Here is a 22,812-nt window from a genome sequence, read left to right as displayed (position 1 = left end):
ACATACTCACTGGGGGGGACTTACCCATGCTCATTCTTCCTGAGAAGTGGAGCAATATCGATCTGAGAAGCCACCAGTGCAGCCTGTTCTACCAAAAGGCGTTGCTCACCCTCTCTGAGGACATTTCTGCTGCTTTCCAGCAGCTACCCAAAGCTCCCAGCTCCATCCCACGGCCGCACCAGCCCTGCCAAAACTACTTTGCTAATGTGTTTTAAATCGAAAACAGGAAGCCAGTTGCTCACTTGGCTGCCGACCTGACGTGAGGGACCTGCTACATGGACCCAGGGGAGATGTCGTTGCTCATTGCATTACGTTCAGACAACACAGGGGCTGGCGGCTTTGGGTGAGCACCAGAAATCCTTGCACACCTTAAAAACAAGTCCTACGAGGACAGTGCGTCGGTGACCACGCTCACACCTACCTACTCCATCCTTGCAGAGAAAAAAACGTAAGGTGTTTCAGAACAAGATTGTTGCTGACGTTGATGAGAGTTCCCGTAATGGTCCCTGGACATCTTCCAGTGGGATGAGATCACTGGCTGAGAAGTCCTTCAGGAGCTTTGCAAAGCTGAGAGAGGGTTTGCCCCTCTCTGCAGCTGGTGGTTCTGGAGAGCTGCGAGGGGAGACTCGCTCAGGCTCCCGGTAAGAGGAGGGAAGATGCTCCATAGCCAGCTCCAGCTCCACAACTTCCAAACTCAGATTTTGGCTGTGGAGGAACTTTATACCAGGAAGAAGGAAATTGGTCTAATCCACCTCCCTGCTTAGCCAGGAGAGTGGTAAATCTTGTGTTTTAATGGTTTGGCCACACGCTCAACAGCGAGAACGTTCTGGGAGTTCTCTGCCTGGATCTATTACCGTGTGCCAAGGACCTTTTACTGCTTCTAATCTTCTCCTCATCATTTAACGGCTCCCTCCGGTTACGGGGTGAATCACCAGGAGGTGTAACGTCACCGCACGCCACCCAAAAACGGAGCTCGCCCTTCCTCTCCAGCAAAATATCCACAGTCTGCAGCACTTCGTGGGAAGTGGGAGCATCTTCAGGTGCTGAGATGGTCACCAGGGATGAACCGAGGGTGACAAGTCCAGGGCCCTGCACTGGTTGACTAAGGAGGGCATCTCCTCCTCGCCTGTCTGAGCCTGCGCAGAGCCAGTGTGGGCTGTGGCTGTCACCGTGTCAGCGCCAGGCTCTCTGGGACACTGGTGTCCCCCACCCGCGCCAGGTTTTTTGCAGAGCATTTAACCACCAGGAAACCAGCGGGTGGGAGTAGAAGCTGGGCTGGGGCGAGCAGAAGGGCAGGCGTGGGTGTACCTCCCTGACCTGCTCTAGATTTTCTCTGCTGTCAGAGTCCCGCGGAAGCTGGAACCCATACATTTGTAGGAGCTACAAATAAATCTTCCCCTGAGCCATGCTCCAAACCACTGTTTGAGCTACACAAATGGTGGCCACCCCTGGTCTCAGCAATTCTGCTAACGATGCAGCCAAGCCATCTGCAGGAGGAAGCATCCCACACCCCCTTCTCCCGCTCCAGGGCTGGCTCACCCTCAGCTCCCCTCCTCTGCTCGCTCCGACCCATCCCAGAGACACAAGTAGGAGCTGTGTCCCTTCTTGAAGGACACTTTTCTGAACCGATTTTGAGGAAGGAGGCTTTAAGGAGCTGCATTTTCTCCCCGTCAGGTCCCACACACCGTTCCACGTCAACCTCACTTGCTCCCTTCTCTGTCTCACCCAACCCATGCGGACAACATCTGCAGCATCGCAAGCCGTGATAAACCAAGCTGTTTTCTTTGGATGCTGTTCCATTTTAATAAATAGATGATACAACGGTGCCAAATCTGCACATCAGGGCTCAAGAGAGAAGGGTTACGTTCCAGGGCCGAGGCTCCCCATGGCAATACTGAGACACTGGAGCAGTTTCTCAGGCTGGCAGCCGTGGCTCTGACCTTCTCAATTGTTGCAGGGTCTTTGTATCACTATCAAACGGACACCGAAACCCAAGGAAAACTGCCCATAGACACTGAATTACAAGCTGTGGATACGGCGGGGATTTAATCCTCTTTAGTCTTTAGCTTTTTGTGAACATGTTGGTACCTCATTTAGTTCTGGAGAACCACTGCTGGTGTAAAAGCAACCTCTGCCTTGCCGCTTCCTCTCTTGTAGGAAACCGCTTCTGTAGGAGAGCACAAGATACAGAACATAATCCCTGTGTCTTAATACCATCACGCATGAGTCACTCAGACAAATCAAGTAGCCAGCTGCATTACTGCTCAGCAATTCAAAGACTCGTTTCATGCTTGACAGGAGAAAACATTGCACGGACTGGCCACCCTCCCTCCAGTAGACATGGAGGGAAATGAGACGGGATGAGGAGCTCCTGGCTTGGCCATGGTCACTGCGGGCAGAGCGCTTTCTCCAGTGCCAGGTTTGTGGTTGGACTTCGGTGGGACTTCAAGCAGAGCGTTTCTTCCTTTCAGCAGCACCCCTTCTACGTGGTCTTGGGCACAATTTGGAGAAGAGATCTCACCGAGGGATCGAAGTCCTCTCTCTCCCTGAGTGCCTGCTCGCTGGCTGTGCTCTTACAGCTCGGCACGGGACCTCTTCAGACTTTACGCGGAACACTTGAAATAAGAGGGGAAAAAATAGTGAGTCCACTGACTTTTAATCCCTGCTTTCAACTTCTTAACTCTGCTGCCTGCTACATTTTCATTCCAGGGACAAGTAGTGAGATGAGATACACTACAAAATGTCCACCTCCAAGTAGAAACCACAGCCATGCTCCTGGATGATGATCCTTGAGGAGCACGAAGGGCATAGCGGTGCCAGGAGCCCAAATTCACCCCCTGCTTTCAACTTCTTAACTCTGCTGCCTGCTACATTTTCATTCCAGGGACAAGTAGTGAGATGAGGTACACTACAAAATGTCCACATCCAAGTAGAAGCCCCAGCCGTGCTCCTGGATGATGACCCTTGAGCACAGCGGTGCCAGGAGCCCAAATTCACCCTCCTTTGGTGGAGAACTTGTGCTGGTTGGTTGGACACGGGGACTTTATAGCGTTACCAGCAAAGGCTGTAACGGAGGCAAAATGACAAGAAGTCCATTGGCAATTTTAGTTCAGTTACAGAGCTGCCAGAGGCTGTCACACTTGTGGCCACAACAGCGTTTTGCTAGGGCTTACGAGCGGAGGATTTCCCAGAAAATCTGTATCCCCAGTGCTTCACAGGAACAGCTATTCCTCCTCTTCTACCTTCCCAGCATCATTTCTCACTTTGAGAGGTGGATTTGGATCACAAAGATGATCAGAAGGCTGGAGCACCTCTCCTGTGAAGACAGGCTGAGAGAGTTGGGGGGTTCAGCCTGGAGAAGAGAAGGTTCCAGGGAGACCTTGTAACAGCCTTCCAGTCCCTAAAGGGGCTCCAGGAAAGCTGGGGAGGGACTCTTGATCAGGAAGGGGAGCCCTAGGATGAGGGGTGACAATTTTAAACTGAAAGAGGGGAGATTTAGATGAGATACTAGAAAGAAACTCTTTGCTGTGAGGCTGGTAAGAGCCTGGCCCAGGTTGCCCAGAGAAGCTGTGGCTGCTCCATCCCTGGAGGGGTTCAAGGCCAGGTTGGAGGGACTTTTCCTTCCACACATGAACTACCAGGCATTTACTGACACGGCATCATATCACCCCCCGACTCAGTGTCACCCAGCCCTCCCGCTGCTCTCCGCAGGCGGTTTCTACTTTAACTGCCTTGAGTAATTCTTTATCAACAGCATCAGGTTTGTGCCGATAAGGGGGCAGGATATGGGGTGGTGGCAGAGCAGGCAGGGACCAGCTGAGCTCAGGGAATCCCTCCTGGGGCTCAGCCTCCGAGCTGCACAGACCAGAGAGGTTTGGGGGTTCCTGTCTCTGTAGAAGTGCCGACCCAAGCTGCTCTGAAGCGGTTTTGATTTCCTGTTGGAGGAGGGTGACGCTGGGACGTGGACTTTGACAAATTTGTCTCCAGGGTCGGCGTGAAGTCAGCTTGGCATCTGCCAGAGCCCTGGGATGGCTCGGGATGGACTGTCCCCGCTCTGGGCAGTGGCTGGTACGAGGGGGAAACCTCCAGCCGAGCTCTCCTTGGCACAGACACAATCCTCCCACCCCCAAATAAATACACCAGGCGCTTGCTTTCTCTTTACCTTTGCTTTGACAGCGGGGCAGGGGCCGTGTTGACGTAGTCTGGCTCCTCGTCCGTGCTTTCTGCCTGCATGGATGTGCCTGAGGATGGGAAGCACTGGTCAGGAAAGGGGGTTGATCTCAGAACACGTACACACCTTGCACACCCTCTGCCCTCCTGCCAATATTCAGCCGACACACTTTGGGCTAAGAAACCTCAGATGACAGCATCAAGGTCTCCTAGAAGGGGCTTCAGAGAGGTCGCAGCAACTTTGCAAACACTCTGCGAGCAGTGAGCCTGGACAGCTTTTCGGAGCCAAAAGAGACAGATTTAGATTTAATCTAGAGAGTGCACAAACAGGATAACGAGAATCAGTTTGCTTCGGCAGCTTCCACAGCAGAGACGGAAAGCTCTTAAATATATTTTAGTACCTTCACCACTGTCTCCCGGGCCAGACTCCCCCCTGCGCTGCACAGGAAGCCACACGTTAGATTAAACTGCTGTTTAAAGGTTAACTGAAGAAATGTGTACCCCCGATGACTGCAGGAGAGCTGCTGGGTGACCCACTGGGTGTCTGTGCTGTGCATTTCCTTGGCCAAGGGGATCACAAGGCTGAGCTTGCACCAGGGCAACTTCAAAACGTAAGAGGATCTAAGACATGAAGAGCCCTGTTCTTCTGCAGCATCCCATGGCCAGGGCTTATCGAACCATAGAATGGTTAGAGTTGGAAGGGACCTTAAAGATCATCGAGTTCCAACCCCCCTGCCCTGGGCAGGGACACCTCCCACCAGACCAGGTTGCTCAAAGCCCCCTCCAGCCTGGCCTTGAACCCCTCCCGGGATGGGGCAGCCACAGCTTCTCTGGGCTCTCACTACCCTCACGGCAAAGAATTTCTTGCTAATATCTCATCTAAATCTCCCCTCTTTCAGCGTAAAGCCATTCCCCCTCATCCTATTGCTCCCCTCCCTGATCAAGAGTCCCTCCCCATCTCTCCTGTTCCCCACCTGTTCCAGTGTCTCACCACCCTCATAGTAAAACATTTCTTCCTGATATCTAATCTGAATCTCTTCTCTTCCAATTTAAAACTGTTGCCCCTTATCCTGTCACTGCACTTCCTGACAAAGAGTCCCTCTCCAGCTCTCCTGTAGCTCCCTTCAGGTATTGATAGGCTGTTATAAGGTCTCCCCGGAGCCTCCTCTTCTCCAGGCTGAACAACCCCAGCTCTCTCAGCCTGTCCTCACAGCAGAGGTGCTCCAGCCCTCTGATCATCCCTCGTGGCTTAGGCGCAGCCACCTACATGGTGGCCTTTCAAGTACTACAAACAGCACGTCCCACCAGAGCAGCATTCAGTTACAAGTGTCTGTAGCACGTTGCCTTAGATGTTCGTCATGGACGATTGGGGGTAAAAAAAAACCAACTCAAGACGGGGGCGATGGCTGCGTTGCCCTGAGCAAGGTCTGTACTGGTCATGGGCAACGGGCACCCTGCCCACGAGCCCCGTCCCTAAATATAAACAATTGCCAAGAACAACGTACCTCCTGCCTGCTGGAGTTTCCACGTGTGTATGGCCGGGCTGTTCTCGTAGTCTAGAGCGTCATCTGTGATTAAGAAGAGTTTGGACAGGATGATGCAGAACAGCAAAATGGACTAAAAACAGACATTTGTGGAACCCCCCCTCCCACCGCCGGCCGCCCCGCGCACGTGGCTGAGTTTCCAGCCGGGTGGCTGCCGTCCTGCCCCGTGTCTGCTGACGCTGCCTCATCGCTTCTCCAGCCCTGACCACAGGGATCAGACTGGTCACAGAATCACATGGGGTTGGAAGGGACCTCTGGAGATCATCTAGTCCAAGCCCCTGCCAGAGCAGGGCCACCCAGAGCAGGTTGCACAGGAACGTGTCCAGGTGGGGTTTGAATGTCTCCAGAGAAGGAGACTCCACCACCTCCCTGGGCACCTCTTCCAGGGCTCCGCCACCCTCACAGGAAAGAAGTTACTCCACATGTTTAGGTGGAACTTCCTATATTCAAGTTTGTGCCCATTTCCTCTTGTCCTGTCACTGGGCACTGCTGAAAAAAGACCAGCCCCATCCTCTTGACACCCTCCCTTGAAGGTGCCTCTCATAAGAGAGATGCTCCAGGCCCCTCATCATCTTTGTAGCCTCTGCTGTCCCCTCTCCAGCAGTTCCCTGTCCTTCTTGAACCAAGGAGCCCAGAACTGGTCCCGGAGCTCCAGGTGGGGCCTCCCCAGGGCAGAGCAGAGGGGCAGGATGACCTCCCTCCACCTGCTGCTCACACTCTTCCTGATGCCCCCCAGGATGCCATTGGCCTTCTTGGCCACAAGGGCCCATTGCTGGCTCATGGTCATCCTGTTGTCCACCAGGACTCCCAGGTCTTTCTCCTCAGAGCTGCTCTCCAGCAGGTCCGCACCCAACCTGTCCTGGTGCATGGTCCCTGCTGCCCCTGCTCCTCCATACAAAGCTGGGCAGGAGCAGGGCAGGCTTTGGCAGCATTGTGTGAATTCGCTGAAGGAAACCAGCCTGACTTCCTATTGTGATTGCAACATCCCAGGACAGAAGCTGGAGGCCTTTAAACAGACACTTGCAACATCCCAGGACAGAAGCTGGAGGCCCTTGAGCAGACACTGTGGTCCAACATCGTCCTCCAGTGGCCCAGGCCTGCAGTCTTCTTGGGCTGGGCAGAGTGGGGGCTCAAACCATGGTCAGTCTTGGCTGTAACAGCAGTGAAAGACCTGGAGAAGCAATGCAGACCCCAAAGCTCCTGAATTGCTGCAAAAATCTCCCAATGAAAGGAATCAGCTCAGAGGTGAGCATTGGTTGGTAAGGTATCACTGTGTGCATTTTCCCTGCAGAAAGGGGAGATGTTCCACCTCTCCTTTGTGCCTGTGGCAGCCCCTGCCCCTCGGCTCCACCAGCACGGAGCTGATGGGAAGAGCTGAGCCTGCGGATGAGGGGGGTTTCCCTCTCCTGAGCAGATCCCTGTCCCTCTCTGCACTTCCAGATACATTTGTGGAACACACACGGACCATGACAGCAGCACACCCACCTGGATCGGAGCCCTGAGACACTCCAATGATGACGTTTTGATAGGAATGGGAATCCTCCTCTTTCTCTGGTGGAGAGAAGACAGAGATGGGAAAAAAAGGGCTTAAGGAAGAGTGGGTGACCTGGGAAGACCCCTCAGCACCTGCTTCCCACAACAAAATGCACATTAGCTAAAAATTGTCAGTCTCGGGGACAGCCTGCGCTGACCCAGGGATGGGGCATCCCCAGCACAGTGAAATGGGGCCACCACTGCCCCACGGGAGCACCGTCACCGATGCCATGGGGTGTTGACTGAGCCTCTCCAGCCATGGAGCCACCCAAGGGTGAGCAGCCAAAGCCAGTCCTGAGGGACCATGACTTCTCTTATGAACAGGAATAGAAGCCCTCATGACTTCTCTTATGAACAGGAATAGAAGCCCTTAATCATAGAATCACAGAATCGTCTAGGTTGGAAGGGACCTTAAAGATCATCTGGTCCAACCATCAACCTAACTCTGACAAAAAAAAAAGAAAAGAAAAAAACAAACCGCTAAACCATATTCCTGAGGACCATCTCAACCCGTCTTTTGAACACCTCCAGGGATGGTGCCTCAACCACTTCCCTGGGCAGCCCATTCCAATGTCTGATAACCCTTTCCGTGAAAAAATTTTTCCTAATATCCAAGCATAATTAAGCATAATTACTAACCCTACAGCAGCCCCTGAGGCGAACAGGGGGCGGGCCAGCTCCAGCAAGAGGTGAATGCCCAGGCTCCCAGCCCAGGGCAGCAGTCGGGAGGGGGTTTTCCTTCCCACTGAGCATTAAGCTTGTGACTGTGGTGCCTTCTTGGGCTTATTCTCAGTTTCTGGGAAGTAACTGAGCCCCAGTCCAAGCACAACATCTGTCTGAACACAGTACACAAACCTACTAGCACATAGAACAAAAATCTGCTTAAAATAATAATTAAAAAAAATAAAAATGGTTGTTTCAGCTCTCTGGACGGGCCCGTGAGCAGCTGAGCTACTGGAGTCCCTGTGTTGCTGACCTCAAAACCTGCACCCTCCGATGCTGACACCCAACAGTCGGTGTGGTCACACTGGAAGAGCCTGCAGAGAGCTAAGCTGCTGCCCACCCTGCTTCTCCAGGGCTTCTCCAAAGCCTCACCGAAGGGGAGAAGCACTGAGTGCAGGTACTTGAGGTTTTTCTTTCTTTTTTCCCCACCCTTTTATTTTTTTTAAATAAGATATATTTTTTTTTTTAGTAAGCAAAATATTTCTTCTCTTTTTTCCAGTCTCTTTAACTAAAAAAAATTGGATTCATGTTTTTAAACTCATTTTAGACAAAAATAGATTGATGCCTGAGTCAGCACAGAAAAATGCTGAGTACCCAGGGAGGTAAAAACATTTCATAGATGCAATATTTGCCCTGAAAAGACGCATTTGAATGGAGCAGTGTATTTCACCCGCTTTTTTCCAGTCTCTTTAACTAAAAAAAATTGGATTCATGTTTTTAAACTCATTTTAGACAAAAATAGATTGATGCCTGAGTCAGCACAGAAAAATGCTGAGTACCCAGGGAGGTAAAAACATTTCATAGATGCAATATTTGCCCTGAAAAGACGCATTTGAATGGAGCAGTGTATTTCACCCGCCTTCATTCACCAGCCTATAAACCAAGCACACAAAATACTGGAAGGTGTCCCTTTGTTAAAAAGCTTCTGGACAAGGACTTGCCCTTTCCCACACGTCTGGGCAGGACCCCATGGGGCTGCAACCTCCGCTCACCCAAACCAGATGGGCCACGAGCAGGAAAACAGCTTAATTACCCCGAGCAATGGATAATTTGTTGAAACAGAGCACGAACAAAGCGTTTTGTGCAGTTGGAGCCGTGGATATATTTGGGCTGTCCTGTTTATAGCCAAGGGATGGACAGATTAGGGCCTGGACATCCCTTGAGACCCAGGGCTCCACTACATCCCTTAACGAACGTGTCTCCTGGACCCACACTGGCTTCAGGCTGTGTGACAATAACGCAGAGAGCCAAGCAAGAAAAGCCTCCTGGGTTCCCTGGAGCCACGGAGGAGCCAGGCTGGTGGCTGGAGAAGAAACCCCTCTTGCTGGCATGGAACCTTACCGTTGGGTGGTGCAGAGAACCTGACACAGTTGTAGTAATCCAGAGATATGGGCTCCCTGCGAGAAGAACAGCCACCATTAGCTCCTCCAGGCAGCCCAGGGGATTCCCAGCCTGAGCTACAAGAGAGCCAGGACCACGCTGGGACCAGTACAGCTCTGCTTGATGATGCCCACGGGCAGCAACCTGCTACTTACACGTAGGCAGCGTCCCCTCGCAGGCAGTCCTCTGCAAGCACAAAGGGTTTGCTGTCAGCCCACCATGCCACCGAGTGAACTCAAACCACCATCCCAAAGCAGAGCCAGAGGAATCCCCCAGTGCAGCTACAGCAGATGGCCCCGGCAGCCAGAACACAGCAGAGCCAGAGGAATCCCCCAGTGCAGCTGCAGCAGATGTCCCCAGCAGCCAGAACACGCCAGCACGGCCCCACCACCAGCAGAGCCACAGGGGAGGCTGGAGAAGGGGGAGGCAGCCCCCATCTACCCCAGCCCCTGAGAAAACCAGGGCTCACCACTTCTCCTGGGCAGGTCCTGCCAGCTGGCAGGGAGATGGGGAATATCCTCCCCGGGTTTGGGAAAGGAGAGCACAGCCCCACGCACCAATAATCCTCTTAGGGTGAGCGCCGGGAGCATCCTGAGCATCCCGTCCCCCTCTGGTAATCAGGTCAGAGCACGTCTTTATAGAGCAATCACTAAATTAACCCAGCTGGAGCTCCACCAGCTGCAGTGTTGTCTCTCATCCCTGGTGACCTCCCATGGCTTCAGCTTCCATCCCTCCCCACACCCCCAGGCCCACGGCCCCAGGATTTACCTGTCAGGAAATTCTGGTACCTGGGCTCGCTCCTGCTCCCTGGGGAAAGCAGAGGGACACGTTACGCTCAGGCAGAACCATGAGAGCCATTTGATGATGGAGCCACTAACTCTTATGGCATCACCACTCTGCCCTGCTCAGCTCTTTGCTTGGGGCCGGGGGACAGGGCTGCAAGGTCAGACACCCCAGGGCAGAGGCGCTGGGACAGCCAGGGATGATATTGTAAATAATCTGGCACCGTGGCTCTAACTGGGACTGCTCAGCCATAGCAGCACGAGCACTGGAGTTTAAATTTGGATCCAGGCTAGTTCCCAAGGATCTTAAGTTCTCCCAGCTCTGGGGTCCCCAAAGCAAGAAGGACATGGACCTGTTGGAGCTGGTCCAGAGGAGACCACAAAGATACTGGGAGGGCTGGAGCCCCTCTGCTGGGAGGGGGGGCTGAGAGAGTTGGGGGGTTCAACCTGGAAAAGAGAAGGCTCTAGGGGGACCTTAGAGCCCCTTCCAGTCCCTAAAGGGGCTCCAGGAAAGCTGGGGAGGGACTCGTGATCAGGAGGGGAGCCATAGGATGAGGGAGAACAGTTTTAAACTGAAAGAGGGGAGATTGAGATGAGATCTCAGGAAGAAATTCTTTGCTGTGAGGGTGGTGAGAGCCTGGCCCAGGTTGCCCAGAGAAGCTGTGGCTGCCCCATCCCTGGAGGGGTTCAAGGCCAGGTTGGAGGGGGCTTGGAGAAACCTGGTCGGGTGGGAGGTGTCCCTGCCCAGGGAAGGGGGCTGCAACTAGATCATCTTTAAGGCCCCTTCCAACCCAAACCATTCCATGATTAAGTGTCACTGGGCAGACCAGCCACAAGCCTCGTGGGTAGGTGCTAATAACAGCAGTTAATTTTATCCTCACCCAGCTTGTTTCCAGGATAACCCCCACCCTGCCCTGCCTGGGGTCCCAGCAGTGAGTAACCAGCCTCTCAGGGGCTCCATCTTCCCAAAACCAGTGGGAGCTCCCAGCTGGCACCCACACAAACGAGCCAAGATTTGCAACATCCCCATTTATGAATTTTGCAGTAGGTGCTTCCCCCGTGGCTGTGGGGATGGAGAGAGCACTGAACGGTGCCCATCATGGGGGGATGCTCACCATATCCCGCGCGGCGGGAGGCACTGGGCTGCTCCGTGGTTTTCCTGAAAGAGGGAAAATTCCTGAAAATCCCAGGTCGGAGCAAACCCTACCAGGGGTTACAGACCACAGCAATGACTAAGCCAGAAGGACTATCTGTGAAACCTCCCCGTGACTTTATACAGGAAACACATCAAGCAATGAGGGAATGAAGAGTTTGGGGTCAAATCCCAAGATGGGAATATCAATGCCTGAATATTGCAGCAGGGTTATTGCGGCCGTGTAGTTTTTGGGTGTTTTGGTGATAGGAAAAAGGGGATTTCTCAGGTCAAACTGCTCGTAAGCAAAGAATGGCCATTTCTTTTTCATGATGTACCTATGATGGACAGCCACAGCTCATTTCCTCGGGTTCGATTTAAATGGCTGCCAGTAGAATGCAGTCAGACCGAAGAAAATCTAGAAAAAGTTACTATAATCAACCATAAATTAAGCAACCTGACCAAGTTGAAAATGTCCTTTAAATGGCTGCCAGTAGAATGCAGTCAGACTGAAGAAAATCTAGAAAGTTACTATTGACCATCAAGAAATTAAGCAACCTTAAGCAACACAAGTTGAAAATGTCCCTGCTCATTACAGGGGGGTTGGACTAGATGACCTTTAAAGGTCCTTTCCAACCCAAACTATTCCATCATCCTGAGTATACCCCAAACCACATCTATAGGGTCCAAAACCCAATCCCAAATCCCAAACATTCCCGTATGTTGCGTGAACTTCATCTGACCTTGGCTCCACAGTGAGGTTTTGTTAGGGTTTTTTTAACCTACCTTGCTATTGATGAGTTCGCAGTTTCCTTAATTTGATCCAGCCTTCGGGTCGTACCTAGCACCAAGAACAAAATGAGATGTTAATGGCAAATCCCAAACATTCCCGTATGTTGCGTGAACTTCATCTGACCTTGGCTCCACAGCGAGGTTTTGTTAGGTTTTTTTTTAACCTACCTTGCTATTGATGAGTTTGCAGTTTCCTTAATTTGATCCAGCCTTCGGGTCGTACCTAGCACCAAGAACAAAACGAGATGTCGATGATTACAGCAACAGCAGGGCATCCACCAGAGAGGATTCCCAGGTTTCCCATTTTTCCAGGATTCCCATTTTTCTAATGCATCCCAAAATAGCTTCCAATTCATTCACTCGAAGCACATAAATGGCCCAAATGGGAAACTATAAATAAGAGGCAAAGCTGATTTTGGTGCAGACCACAGAGTGAGCAAACACGCAGCGGAGGAAGCTACGATCCCAACTGCTGATTAATTTCCTATTCTACCCCAAACCATTTTGATTTGGGAGATTCTCTCCACACCGCGAGATGCCCCGGTGATGTCGTGAGCTTTGGTCAGGCTGGGCTGAAGCAAAGGCTCGTGGTGGGGTTTGTGGGGCCGAGAGTGGTCCCAGGGAGAGGGACGTCCCCGCGGAGCCCGTCTGCGGAGGGTGACATTTAACACAGACCCCGTCAGCAGCTCGTTTCAGGATGAAAATCAAAAGGTCAGCGCCAAACCCGACTTGCCGCAGGAAGCAGAAAGAGGGTGATGATAAATGAGTCACTCCCATCGATTCGGGTTCCCCCACAATGTTGTTTTCACAGGGTGAGGGGAGTTGTTTGAAGAGCTTGTGTTATTGAGGCGTTGCAGTTCAATGACACGGCTTCGGTGATTTATTTTCAGTGCAAAGGGAGATTTTTTTCCTAGAGCTCAGAATTCGCATCGCTAGAAGCATCTACGGTGGCTTTGACATCTCGGTCTAACACAATTTCACCGCCCAGGCTTCCAGGTCACCCTTTTATTTTAACTTTCACCCCGTTCTGTGCACACAGGACCCCCACCCCCGTGACGCAGGAGCCCCACGAACCGTTCATACTCACTGGAATAGGATCGGATCACCTCAAAACTCTGCTGGCTTTCATGCCTGGAAAAAGCAGAGGCACAACCTCAGCCAAATTTTGGGGTCTGTGCCAAGAAAAACAGAGAGCTCCCTGTTCGGTGAGCAGAGGGAAGGGAGCGCAGGCTCCACACTGGGCTTGGAGAAATGCTGAGTTGAGTCAGGCAGGACCCACACGAGTGGGGAGCAGTTTCCCCAGACTCCTCTTTGACCCTTGAAAGTCAAGATGTGCTTATGGACCACTGGCAGAGCAGCCAGTGTCAGCTCAGGGAAGGACCCAGGGATGAGGAAGACGTTCAGGGTAATTCTCACTCTAACAAATTATGCAAGGGTTAAGACCAGAAGAGCATTTTCACCCACAAAAAAATGAGTGTTCACCCATGAAATGGCTTCAGGCCCCACTGCTTCACCTCTACTGTTGTCCCCACCCCCCCAACATCCCTTAACATTCAGATGAAAAAAATAACAAACGTGATCAACAATAAAAATAGCATTTATGTCAATAACCTCGTTACTTTTTAGTTTACAGGAGAGCTGCTCTTCAAAGCACGACAAGATTCAACCACTCTTCTACTGCAGGTGACCACGGGCACTTACTAACTGATTTTGGGAGCCTGAAAGTGTCCCTTTCCCCCTTCCCCTTTCATTTGGGTGACCCCCCCCATCTCAAACCGGTATTCACAGCTCCAGGCTGGTGGGGAGATGAGGCGACCGGCAAGGGACCTCACCGCAAAGCCTGCAAATATAGACTTAAACCACTCTGCTCACTAAAGGCCCGAAACTAACCCAAAACAGATCTCCAAAAAGAGCACACGATACCACAGGTCTGAAGTCAAACCGCCCAACCCAGGTATAAATCTCAAGAAGTGGGGACAATTCAGGACGAGGCCGTGGGGGACGGAGCCTGTGCTGGCTTCTCCATGGGTTCTCCGATGGCCAACACCAAAGCCTTTCCCTGGCCCAAGGCAAGCGGGCGAGAAGGGAACACCTCAACCCCATGGAAGCCTTCACAGATCCCCTCTGCACCACGTTTACTCCTATATCAAAGGTTACAAGCCAGCTTTTTTCTTTTTTTTTTTTTTTCTTTTAATATAATTTAGCTGTGGTTTGTCTGTTGCTGAAGGAAATAGGGGGGTGTTCGTGTGTGTGAAATGCATTTCCTTCACTGCCTGTGCTGCGGGTCGGTGGTTCCTCTGGCCCAGGGTCCCACCAGCACCAGCCAAGGGCAGGGTCTCCTTTATGAAGTTACCAACCTCTCTACCTCACCTCGGGGCCGGGATAAGGACTTGCCCTTCCGATTCTCCCAGACTTTTTTCCAACTGGTTAATGACTCACAGGCATCACAGGCAGAGCTTCAGTTTCATTTCGGATTATTCTTTCTAAAGGCATTAACCCTTTCAGCAACGCCCTCGGCTGGGGAACGCAGTCCTGCTCGCCCCATTCTGGGGTTATTTTATTTTATATAAATCCAGATTTTGGCTGTGAGGGGTGGAGCGGGTCTGGCCCTTGTCAGGGTCTCACCCCGGGCGAGCTGTTTGGGGGAGAAACGCGATTGTGAAAAGCAACTTACGGGCTCCTCCGCTCACTCGGCTGCTTCTCTCTCTTGGCACCTGGAAGACAAAGGGCAAAAAAAGCTCTCAGAAAAGGATGATTTGAGAATTAATAAAACACATTCACAAAACTTCTTCAACTGGGAGAAGAGGACAGCAGAGGCAGCTTCAGCAGTTGCGATAGGTTTTATTTTTTTAAACCATGTCCAAAGCGCAGTAATTGTCCTCAACACCACAAAACGAGCAAGACATTCCTGCCCCCAAAACCCCACCCTGCTCTCAGAGGTGGGCCTGAACCCCCACTGGGGTGGGTACTTGCCCCACTCCCTTTGTATTTAATATATATATATATGATATACATTCCGTGCCTCTCCGCCCCAGAGCCTCTGCAGGATCTGTGCATCCAGAGATGCTCCTCTTGGGTGGAGCATCCAAAGCCACCCACCACGGTGCCCATGGAGAAGGGTCTGCAGTCCGTGGGGCCAGGAAACACCTCAGGGGAAGGGGTGCTGCAAGGTCTGGGGGTCTTTCTCCCCCTGGCCACCAGCAGAGACCTTTCCCAGCTCAACCTGCTGGGAGCATCCCATGTGGACAAAGCTCTCCATGGCCCAGCAGGACCAAACCCACCGGAGGGGACATCCCAAGGGGAAAGAGCCTGCCCAGTGTGACCCCCCCAACCCAAGCCCAGCCCGGGAAGGACCTTACCAGAGAGTTGGCACTTGATGCAGAGGCTGATGGTGGCCCCGAGCAGCATCAGCGCGGCGGCTGCCCACAGCAGCTCCAGCTGCACCATGGCCTGGCCTCATCCAGCCTGAAACACAGGGTGAGGGGAGCCCCTGAGCACGGGGGGGCTTCGTACCCACCCCTCAGGGAGCCTTTACCCCCAAAGAGCTGGGGTTTGCTGAGGATGCTGAAGAGACTTCAGGGCTGCAGACACACCGTCAGCCCCAGGAGGACCCGAGGAGACCCCAGCATCCACCTTGGTACCAAACCTCCGTATCGCTGCCAGGAAGGAGAGGAGCTCATGGCTTTTCAGCACACGGAGGAAAAACCCACCTGGATTTCCTCACTCCCCATCCCCTAACCCACGTTGCTGTCATCAAACACCATCCTCAGATATTATTTTTTAATACTCAGAAGGGAGGCACTCAGAAATATTCAGGACCTTCGTACAAGGCTCTCCCGTTGCTTCCCCGCAGCGTGGAATTGCTTTAAATGTTAAATTCCACACACTTTTTCCTGCGTTGGGCTGGCTCAGACACCAGCTCTTCCCCTCCTTTCCATGACAGGCTCTTCCACAAACAGCAGCTAACATTTTGTAATAATCAGCATGATTTGGCTCCAATTTCTTCCTTTAAAATACAAAACATCCTATAAATATCACAGAAACCAGCCTGCTGGGACTAGGAAAGATTGTTTAGCCCCTTCCTATTCCCCAGGGCCAAGTTTCCTTTACTTTCAGATAGTTTTAATTTATTTTTGTTTTGAATAAACTCCTTTGGCCCCGAGGGATGGAGATGCTTCAACTTGCCAAAGGCCAGAACTTCATTGCTCTGCCTGGTAGGAAGTTTTCCTGTCACCTATCCTGAATCTCCCTTATAACTCATGACTGTATTTTATTGGTGTAGCCACTGTGGATGAAGAAAATTATATATATATATATATAAAATTAACAACTAAAATAATTAAAAATCATTAAACAAATATCAGTAACAGACGATAGAAAACAGCAGCCCGATTCTGCCCTGCTCAGCACCTTCTGCCTCCACTTGTGTAAAGTGGAATAAATAACATTTTCCTGCCCAAACTGCGAGCCGCACCGACACCGCGTTCACATGGGAGAAAGCCCAAAGGTCTCAGTCCCAGTTCTACACCAGTGTCCTAACTGGACTGCCGAAGGGCTGCCTCCTCTCAGTGGTGCCCAAACACCCTCTGGCCACCCAAAAATGACCTTAAGGCCAGTGGGACATTGGCTTGATAGAGATACCTCTGCTTGTGAGAAACCTGGGGTTATTTCTCCTCCCTTCAAGGCTCCAGGGCTCACAGGGACACGGCAGCTCCCAGCACTCTCTCCAAAATGGTTTTGCTCTTATAGACCCCTGGGGACCTTCCCCTGCAGAGCTTCTTGCAGCAGATGAGTCATTTTAGGTTAACAACATGCCCAGACCTCCATGGACTCACCCCGGAGGGGTCGTATCAGCATCTTGGGACCAGCACCCCCAGCCGGGAGGTTGGGGATGGAGCCTGGTCAAAACCATGTGGTTTCTCACATCATTTTTCCTTGGCTTAACATCCCCCCTGGAAATCATGAGCTGTGGATCATCCCTACAGCATCTGCAAGAGGGAGCTAAGGGAAGTTGGCCCAACGTTGGTAACCGAAATTCATCATACAAAAGGTTGTAAAACATTACTGGTTTGTGGGGCTTTTTGGTTATTGTTTTGGGAGGGGAAGTTCCTCTCTCTCTTTTTTATTTTTCTTTTTTTTTCTTTATCTTTTTTTAAAGCACAGGCCAGGCAGAGCTGAGGGCACCTGACAACACTGACCTAGTTTGTGTCTCTGTAGGACAGAGCGTGTCTCCCTTCTAGAGACGGTTTTATTTTGGTGCCAACACAGCAAACCCAGGCTGCTCCTGAGCATCCCAGGAACACCAAAGGTGGGTATTTCCAAGGGTTGCCAGCTGGGCACATCCCATCCCATCCCATCCCATCCCATCCCATCCCATCCCATCCCATCCCCACCACCTTGTCCCCCAGGGAGAGAACCCCCAGGGACACCGGGTCAGGAGCAACACCACCAGCCTGGGGGGGGTCATCATTTGTCTTCACCACACACCCTGGAAATCCTTCCTTTTGGCACAAAACCTCCCCTCGTAAGGGGCTGTCGGAGGAAGGCGATGAACAGATTTATGACAAGCAGAAGGCTGGAGGCACTTACTCAACGGCTGGCGGGATATAAATAAAATATTTGGAGATCTGAACGTGCTTTCCCTGTTCTCCACCTTGGGGAGAGGGTGAGAAGGATGAACAGGCTGGAGCCACTGAGGGCTGTGACACACAGAGCAAACAACTTGCCCATCAGCCCCGCTTTCAAGATGCTGAGTTCAAACTCGGGGAGAAAACAGGTCCCCACCTCATTTCAGCTCTTCAGGAGTAAAATTCAGAGAGTGGCAAAACGCCCTCTTCTCTTTATAGGCTCCTCTCTTCTCCTTTTATATGGTTTGGGCTGTTTTTTTTTTCCCCTTTTTTGGGCCGGCAGAGGTTTCTCCTCGCACGAGGAAGCCGGTTTGGCCGCGGCGTGTGGCTCCTGCAGCCCCAGCACCTCGGCTGTGAAATCCCCTGGGAACAAATCCCAAATGAACCATCCCAGGGAAGAGTGAGACACCGGAGACCAGATACAGCGGTGATGGCCACAGCAGGGCCCCTCTCCTGCCAGAGGGAACCACGCCGTCCCCAACGGGGCTGCGCTTTTCGTGGCCTCGGGTATTTTTAGCAGTCAAAGAAACAAGTTTTGGTTTTTTTTTTTAAAGAAAAAAAAATAGGAAGAATTAATGAACTTGCAAAAGATCACTCGCTCCGTGCGTGCTCAGTCTCGGCAGCCCAGCTGCTGTGGGGAGGGTTTCTAGTCCTAAATTAAGGATTAAGCCCAGTAACAGGGCTCAGTGCACACAGCCAGGGGAAGGAGAGGATGTTTTATCGGGGGAGACTGAAAGATCTCTCGCTTTTAGGCGTACCTGGACATTCACTGCCCATCTCTCCGAGAGAAACACCACTAAATACTCTTTAAATTTAAATTAAGACAACGCTGGCATAAAAATGAATGGGTATAAGCTGGATACACACAGGCTAGAAATAAAATTCCTAACAGATGGAAAGTCTGGAAGAACTTTCCAACAGCAGCAGAAGCGGCAAAAATCTCCCTTAAAAACCCTTTAAGAGTACTTAAAATGCACTTGATTTTTTTTTTTTTCGCTGAAGAACCAGGAGAATGAGGAATGTGTCGATGTGGCACCAGCGAAAATGGCTGCTTTTCTGTCAGATCATTGCTGATGAAGTCATCTTAGCTCTTCGCAGATGTCAAGCCCACCCCCCCGAGTTCACTTCTCAAGACAAAGACTGAAATTGCAGGTTTATGTCAACCTATTTGTTAAAAATACATGCCCCAAAGGCAAATATAAAACAGCCTTTTCTCCCTCCCAGGTTTTGTGGTCTGCACCAGTTTGTAATAATTTAAGACTAATTCAGACTGATTGGATGAGTCACCGGCATGAAATATAAAGTGGAGAGTTTATTTAAAAAAACCTCGCCATATGAGATTTAGCACAGGGACTTGTTGAACAGATGCAATATTCAGCCTGACTCAATGTCTCTAACATTTCTAAGAAAAGAAACACCACTTTCTGTTTGTCTACGTTGCACAGATTGCCACAGAAAGTCCCATCGCTTCAGAAATTAAAGTCTCAGCCCAAGGAAGCTCCTGTTGTTGGAACCACTTCAACGACCAGCATTGATCCTCCAGGAAAGCTCCTTTCCAGAGGTCTGCACATCCCAGTTCCTACCAGATTTTATGCCAGTGTAACTTCTCTTAGGAAAGACAATACAGCATAGATAAAGTCTGGTTTGGTACAGATCTTCATGCTCGATGTTATGCCAGGGGAGCAGTAGATGCGTTTTGGTGGAACACAAGACAAGAGGGAAAACTGGAATTGACAAACCAACTTTAAGATAGATGATCACTTCCTAAAATGCTTAAAAAAAACCCCACCAAACTCAGGTGGAAAATACAGTGCAAAATCCTAACGACAACAAATATGGCAGCATAAGGAGGGGATTCACAGAAATATCTCCTGTTTGTCCTTAACCTCCCCCGTGCCAGCATCCCCCAGCCCAGGGGGACACCACATTTGGAGCTGCAGATATTGGCAACCCCGTCCCCAACGGGGCTGCGCTTTTCGTGGCCTCGGGTATTTTTAGCAGTCAAAGAAACAAGTTTTACACGCGTGTAACTGAGTACTCCCATGCAATCAACATGAGCCAACATCACACAAGATTACCCCGTAATTAACCCTTTTTGCTGAAGCATCTGCCTCATGGCCCAGCCACATTTGGAGCTGCAGATATTGGCAACCCACACACGTGTAACCGAGTACTCCCGTGTCCTCCAGAGCAATCAACATGAGCCAACATCACACAAGTTTACCCCGTAATTAACCCCTTTTGCTGAAGCGTCTGCCTCATGGCCCGTAATCCACTGACCATTGATCACAAGAGAAAAGTGATGCAAAGTCAAAGCTCTTTTCTGCCTGGGGTTAGTCACCGCAAGCGGTTATACGCAGTAAAATAAATATATTCATATACATGATGCCAGTCAGCCCTGAAACCAGTGGAAAACCCAGAAAGTGTAGTTGAAATCAGCTGTTTCACCAGATTGGGCTCTGGAGGGGGAAAGAGCACGAGCTGCAGCGGTCCCAGAAATTATAGGCAGGAGCCAGGAGCAGGACCAAACAGATAAGAGCAGCTCAGCTCAGCTTCAACCTTCCGGAATTTTTCAGTAGATCTGAGTGTAGAAATAACATAATTTAAAAAAAAAAAAAGCACGCAGTAAAATAAATATATTCATATACATGATGCCAGTCAGCCCTGAAACCAGTGGAAAACCCAGAAAGTGTAGTTGAAATCAGCTGTTTCACCAGATTGGGCTCTGGAGGGGGAAAGAGCACGAGCTGCAGCGGTCCCAGAAATTATAGGCAGGAGCCAGGAGCAGGACCAAACAGATAAGAGCAGCTCAGCTCAGCTTCAACCTTCCGGAATTTTTCAGTAGATCTGAGTGTAGAAATAACATAATTTAAAAAAAAAAAAAGCCATAGGATGATAGAATGGTTAGAGTTGGAAGGGACCTTAAAGACCACCTAGTTCCAACTCACCCTGGGCAGGGACACCTCCCACCAGACCAGGTTGCTCAAAGCCCCATCCAGCCTGGCCTTGAACCCCTCCAGGGATGGGGCAGCCACAGCTTCTCTGGGCAACCTGTTCCAGGGTCTCACCACCCTCAGAGGAAAGCTGTGGCCACGCTGCCATCAGCAGATGTAAAGAGCAGTACCATAAAATGGGCAATCTGGGTTGTATGGGACAGACTCTCCCCTTGGGTCCAGAGGGGTGTAAGTGCTGCTGGGAAAGGATATTTGGCAGTTTTCCTACCTTGGAGCTCGTTGGGTGATGGCCATGAGCAGCAGCCAGGAGCAAGCTCCAGCACGTTGCATTTCAGAGGGATTTTGCAGGGGTGACCTTGAACTCTCTTGGAAGGGGTCACCGAGGTCTAGTCTCAGATCTCTGAGCTCACTGAAATCAGGAGGACACCCCACCTGCCCCAAAGCCTTCAGAGGAACCCCCTGCACCCCCAGGATCCTTTCCCTCCCTCTCTCCCACCTTACCCACAGCCTCAGCCGCTCTCCCCCGTCTGTCCCATCTCCTCCTGCCTCTCACGGCCGCAGCCACTGAGGCTGGAGCCGGTTCCTCCGGGGCTCGTGAGCCAGTTTCTGGTTTCCTGTCATCATCTGAATCACTAACCCCAACATCCGCCGCTCGGCTGGTCAGCCCCTCGCCGGCTCATGAGAGGGACCCGGCACACACTCGCCCCCGGCAGCCGCGGGGTTTTTCTGCAGCGAGGAAGAGGAAGATGCTCGGGTGGCGAGGGACCACGCACGCCACCACGGCCCCTTCCCAAGCAGCCCTGGCTTCAGCTTCATGTGGGGGCTGCTGCCCCCCAAAAAAGTTCAAGTTTCCTCTTAAATTCCCAGGATTTAACACCACACACTGGAAGCGGCAGATGCTTCCTGGAAAAACTCCCAGCAGATGAAGCAAATAGCAAGTCCTCTCAGTTTTGGGTTTTTTTTACAAAAAAAAGAAGACATCTAGCCTCAAAAAGGCAGCAAATAGCCTGAGGTCACCACTGCTAACGGTGAAACCAGGAGCTCCTGTCCAGAGCAGTAAAAATAAAACTTTTTTATGCGTCAGCGGTGGCGGCTTGCAGATATCAGCCACAATTTCATTGTAGCCTGTAAAAAAAATTAAAATTAGTAGTTCATTAATGTTTTTTGGTGCTTGAATAGAATAAGGAGGACTTATGAATTATTGGGAATTTATCTGCTGGCTTAGAGCTCTGGTGTGGTACGTGAAATACGTGTCCTGCTGTAGGAATAGGAAACCCACAGGAACACCCCGCAGCTGGGTATATCTGTGGCTCCAGGAGAGCAACAGTCGGCCGGGTACAGGCTTTGCTGCCCCAAACTAAACCCCATTTCGTGCTGCCTCTCACTAAGGCTCCGCAGCATCTCTCTTACAAACAGCCACGTCAATTATTCCCTAAAGGAAATTCTGTTATATTTAAATGAGGGCACTCCCCAGCTGCCACAGCCAGTCACCTACGTCCCTCTCTCTCCGTGACAGAGGGCGACTCTTCTATTGTAAAAAAATGATAAAACAGCCAACTGTTTGCAATTTTTCATCTCTGGGATGGGAACGCTTTTTTTTTTTTTTTTTTTTTTTTTTTTACAAAAAAAAGATGACATCTAGCCTCAAAAAGGCAGCAAATAGCCTGAGGTCACCACTGCTAACAGCAAAACCAGGAGCTCCTGTCCAGAGCAGTAAAAATAAAACTTTCTTATGCTTCAGCGGTGGCGGCTTGCAGATATCAGCCACAATTTCATTGTAGCCTGTAAAAAAAATTAAAATTAGTAGCTCATTAATGTTTTTTGGTGCTTGAATAGAATCAGGAGGGCTTATGAATTATTGGGAATTTATCTACTGGCTTAGAGTTCTGTTATGGTACATGAAATACGTGTCCTGCTGTAGGAATAGGAAAGCCCACAGGAACACCCAGCAGCCAGGTGTAGCTGTGGCTCCAGGAGAGCAACAGTCGGCCGGGTACAGGCTTTGCTGCCCCAAACTAAACCCCATTTCGTGCTGCCTCTCACTAAGGCTCCGCAGCATCTCTCTTACAAACAGCCACGTCAATTATTCCCTAAAGGGAAATTCTGTTATATTTAAATGAGGGCACTCCCCAGCTGCCACAGCCAGTCACCTACGTCCCTCTCTCTCTGTGACAG

At 51.0% G+C, this 22,812-nt stretch overlaps 1 protein-coding gene across 1 annotated transcript; it reads right to left on the bottom strand.

Annotated features, from left to right (window-relative positions):
- Nucleotides 1–1,858: 1,858 nt before the first annotated feature.
- On the bottom strand, nucleotides 1,859–21,162 carry LAT2 (linker for activation of T-cells family member 2). Its single transcript, XM_014953121.1, has 13 exons — nucleotides 21,139–21,162; nucleotides 15,416–15,521; nucleotides 14,731–14,770; nucleotides 13,144–13,187; nucleotides 12,051–12,105; nucleotides 11,248–11,291; nucleotides 10,119–10,157; nucleotides 9,506–9,536; nucleotides 9,312–9,367; nucleotides 7,200–7,265; nucleotides 5,676–5,738; nucleotides 4,163–4,241; nucleotides 1,859–2,615 (listed from the first exon to the last, which is right to left on the bottom strand). Exons 2-13 carry the CDS (start codon nucleotides 15,501–15,503, stop codon nucleotides 2,597–2,599), a joined length of 624 nt encoding a protein of 207 aa, XP_014808607.1. The 5' UTR covers nucleotides 15,504–15,521; nucleotides 21,139–21,162; the 3' UTR covers nucleotides 1,859–2,596.
- Nucleotides 21,163–22,812: the final 1,650 nt, after the last annotated feature.

Source organism: Calidris pugnax, unplaced genomic scaffold (genome assembly GCF_001431845.1).
Source record: "Calidris pugnax isolate Ruff unplaced genomic scaffold, ASM143184v1 scaffold133, whole genome shotgun sequence".
NCBI classification, from domain to species: domain Eukaryota; kingdom Metazoa; phylum Chordata; class Aves; order Charadriiformes; family Scolopacidae; genus Calidris; species Calidris pugnax.
This window is presented reverse-complemented; position numbering and strand designations above follow the sequence as displayed.

Excerpts from the sequence above, each read along its gene's own strand:
- LAT2 (XM_014953121.1), bottom strand. The coding sequence starts at position 15,503 with ATGGTGCAGCTGGAGCTGCTGTGGGCAGCCGCCGCGCTGATGCTGCTC. Across the intron at positions 12,106-13,143 it reads GGTGATCCGATCCTATTCCA|GTACGACCCGAAGGCTGGAT; the intron begins GTGAGTATGAAC and ends TCTTGGTGCTAG. Across the intron at positions 9,537-10,118 it reads GTACCAGAATTTCCTGACAG|AGGACTGCCTGCGAGGGGAC; the intron begins GTAAATCCTGGG and ends TTGTGCTTGCAG.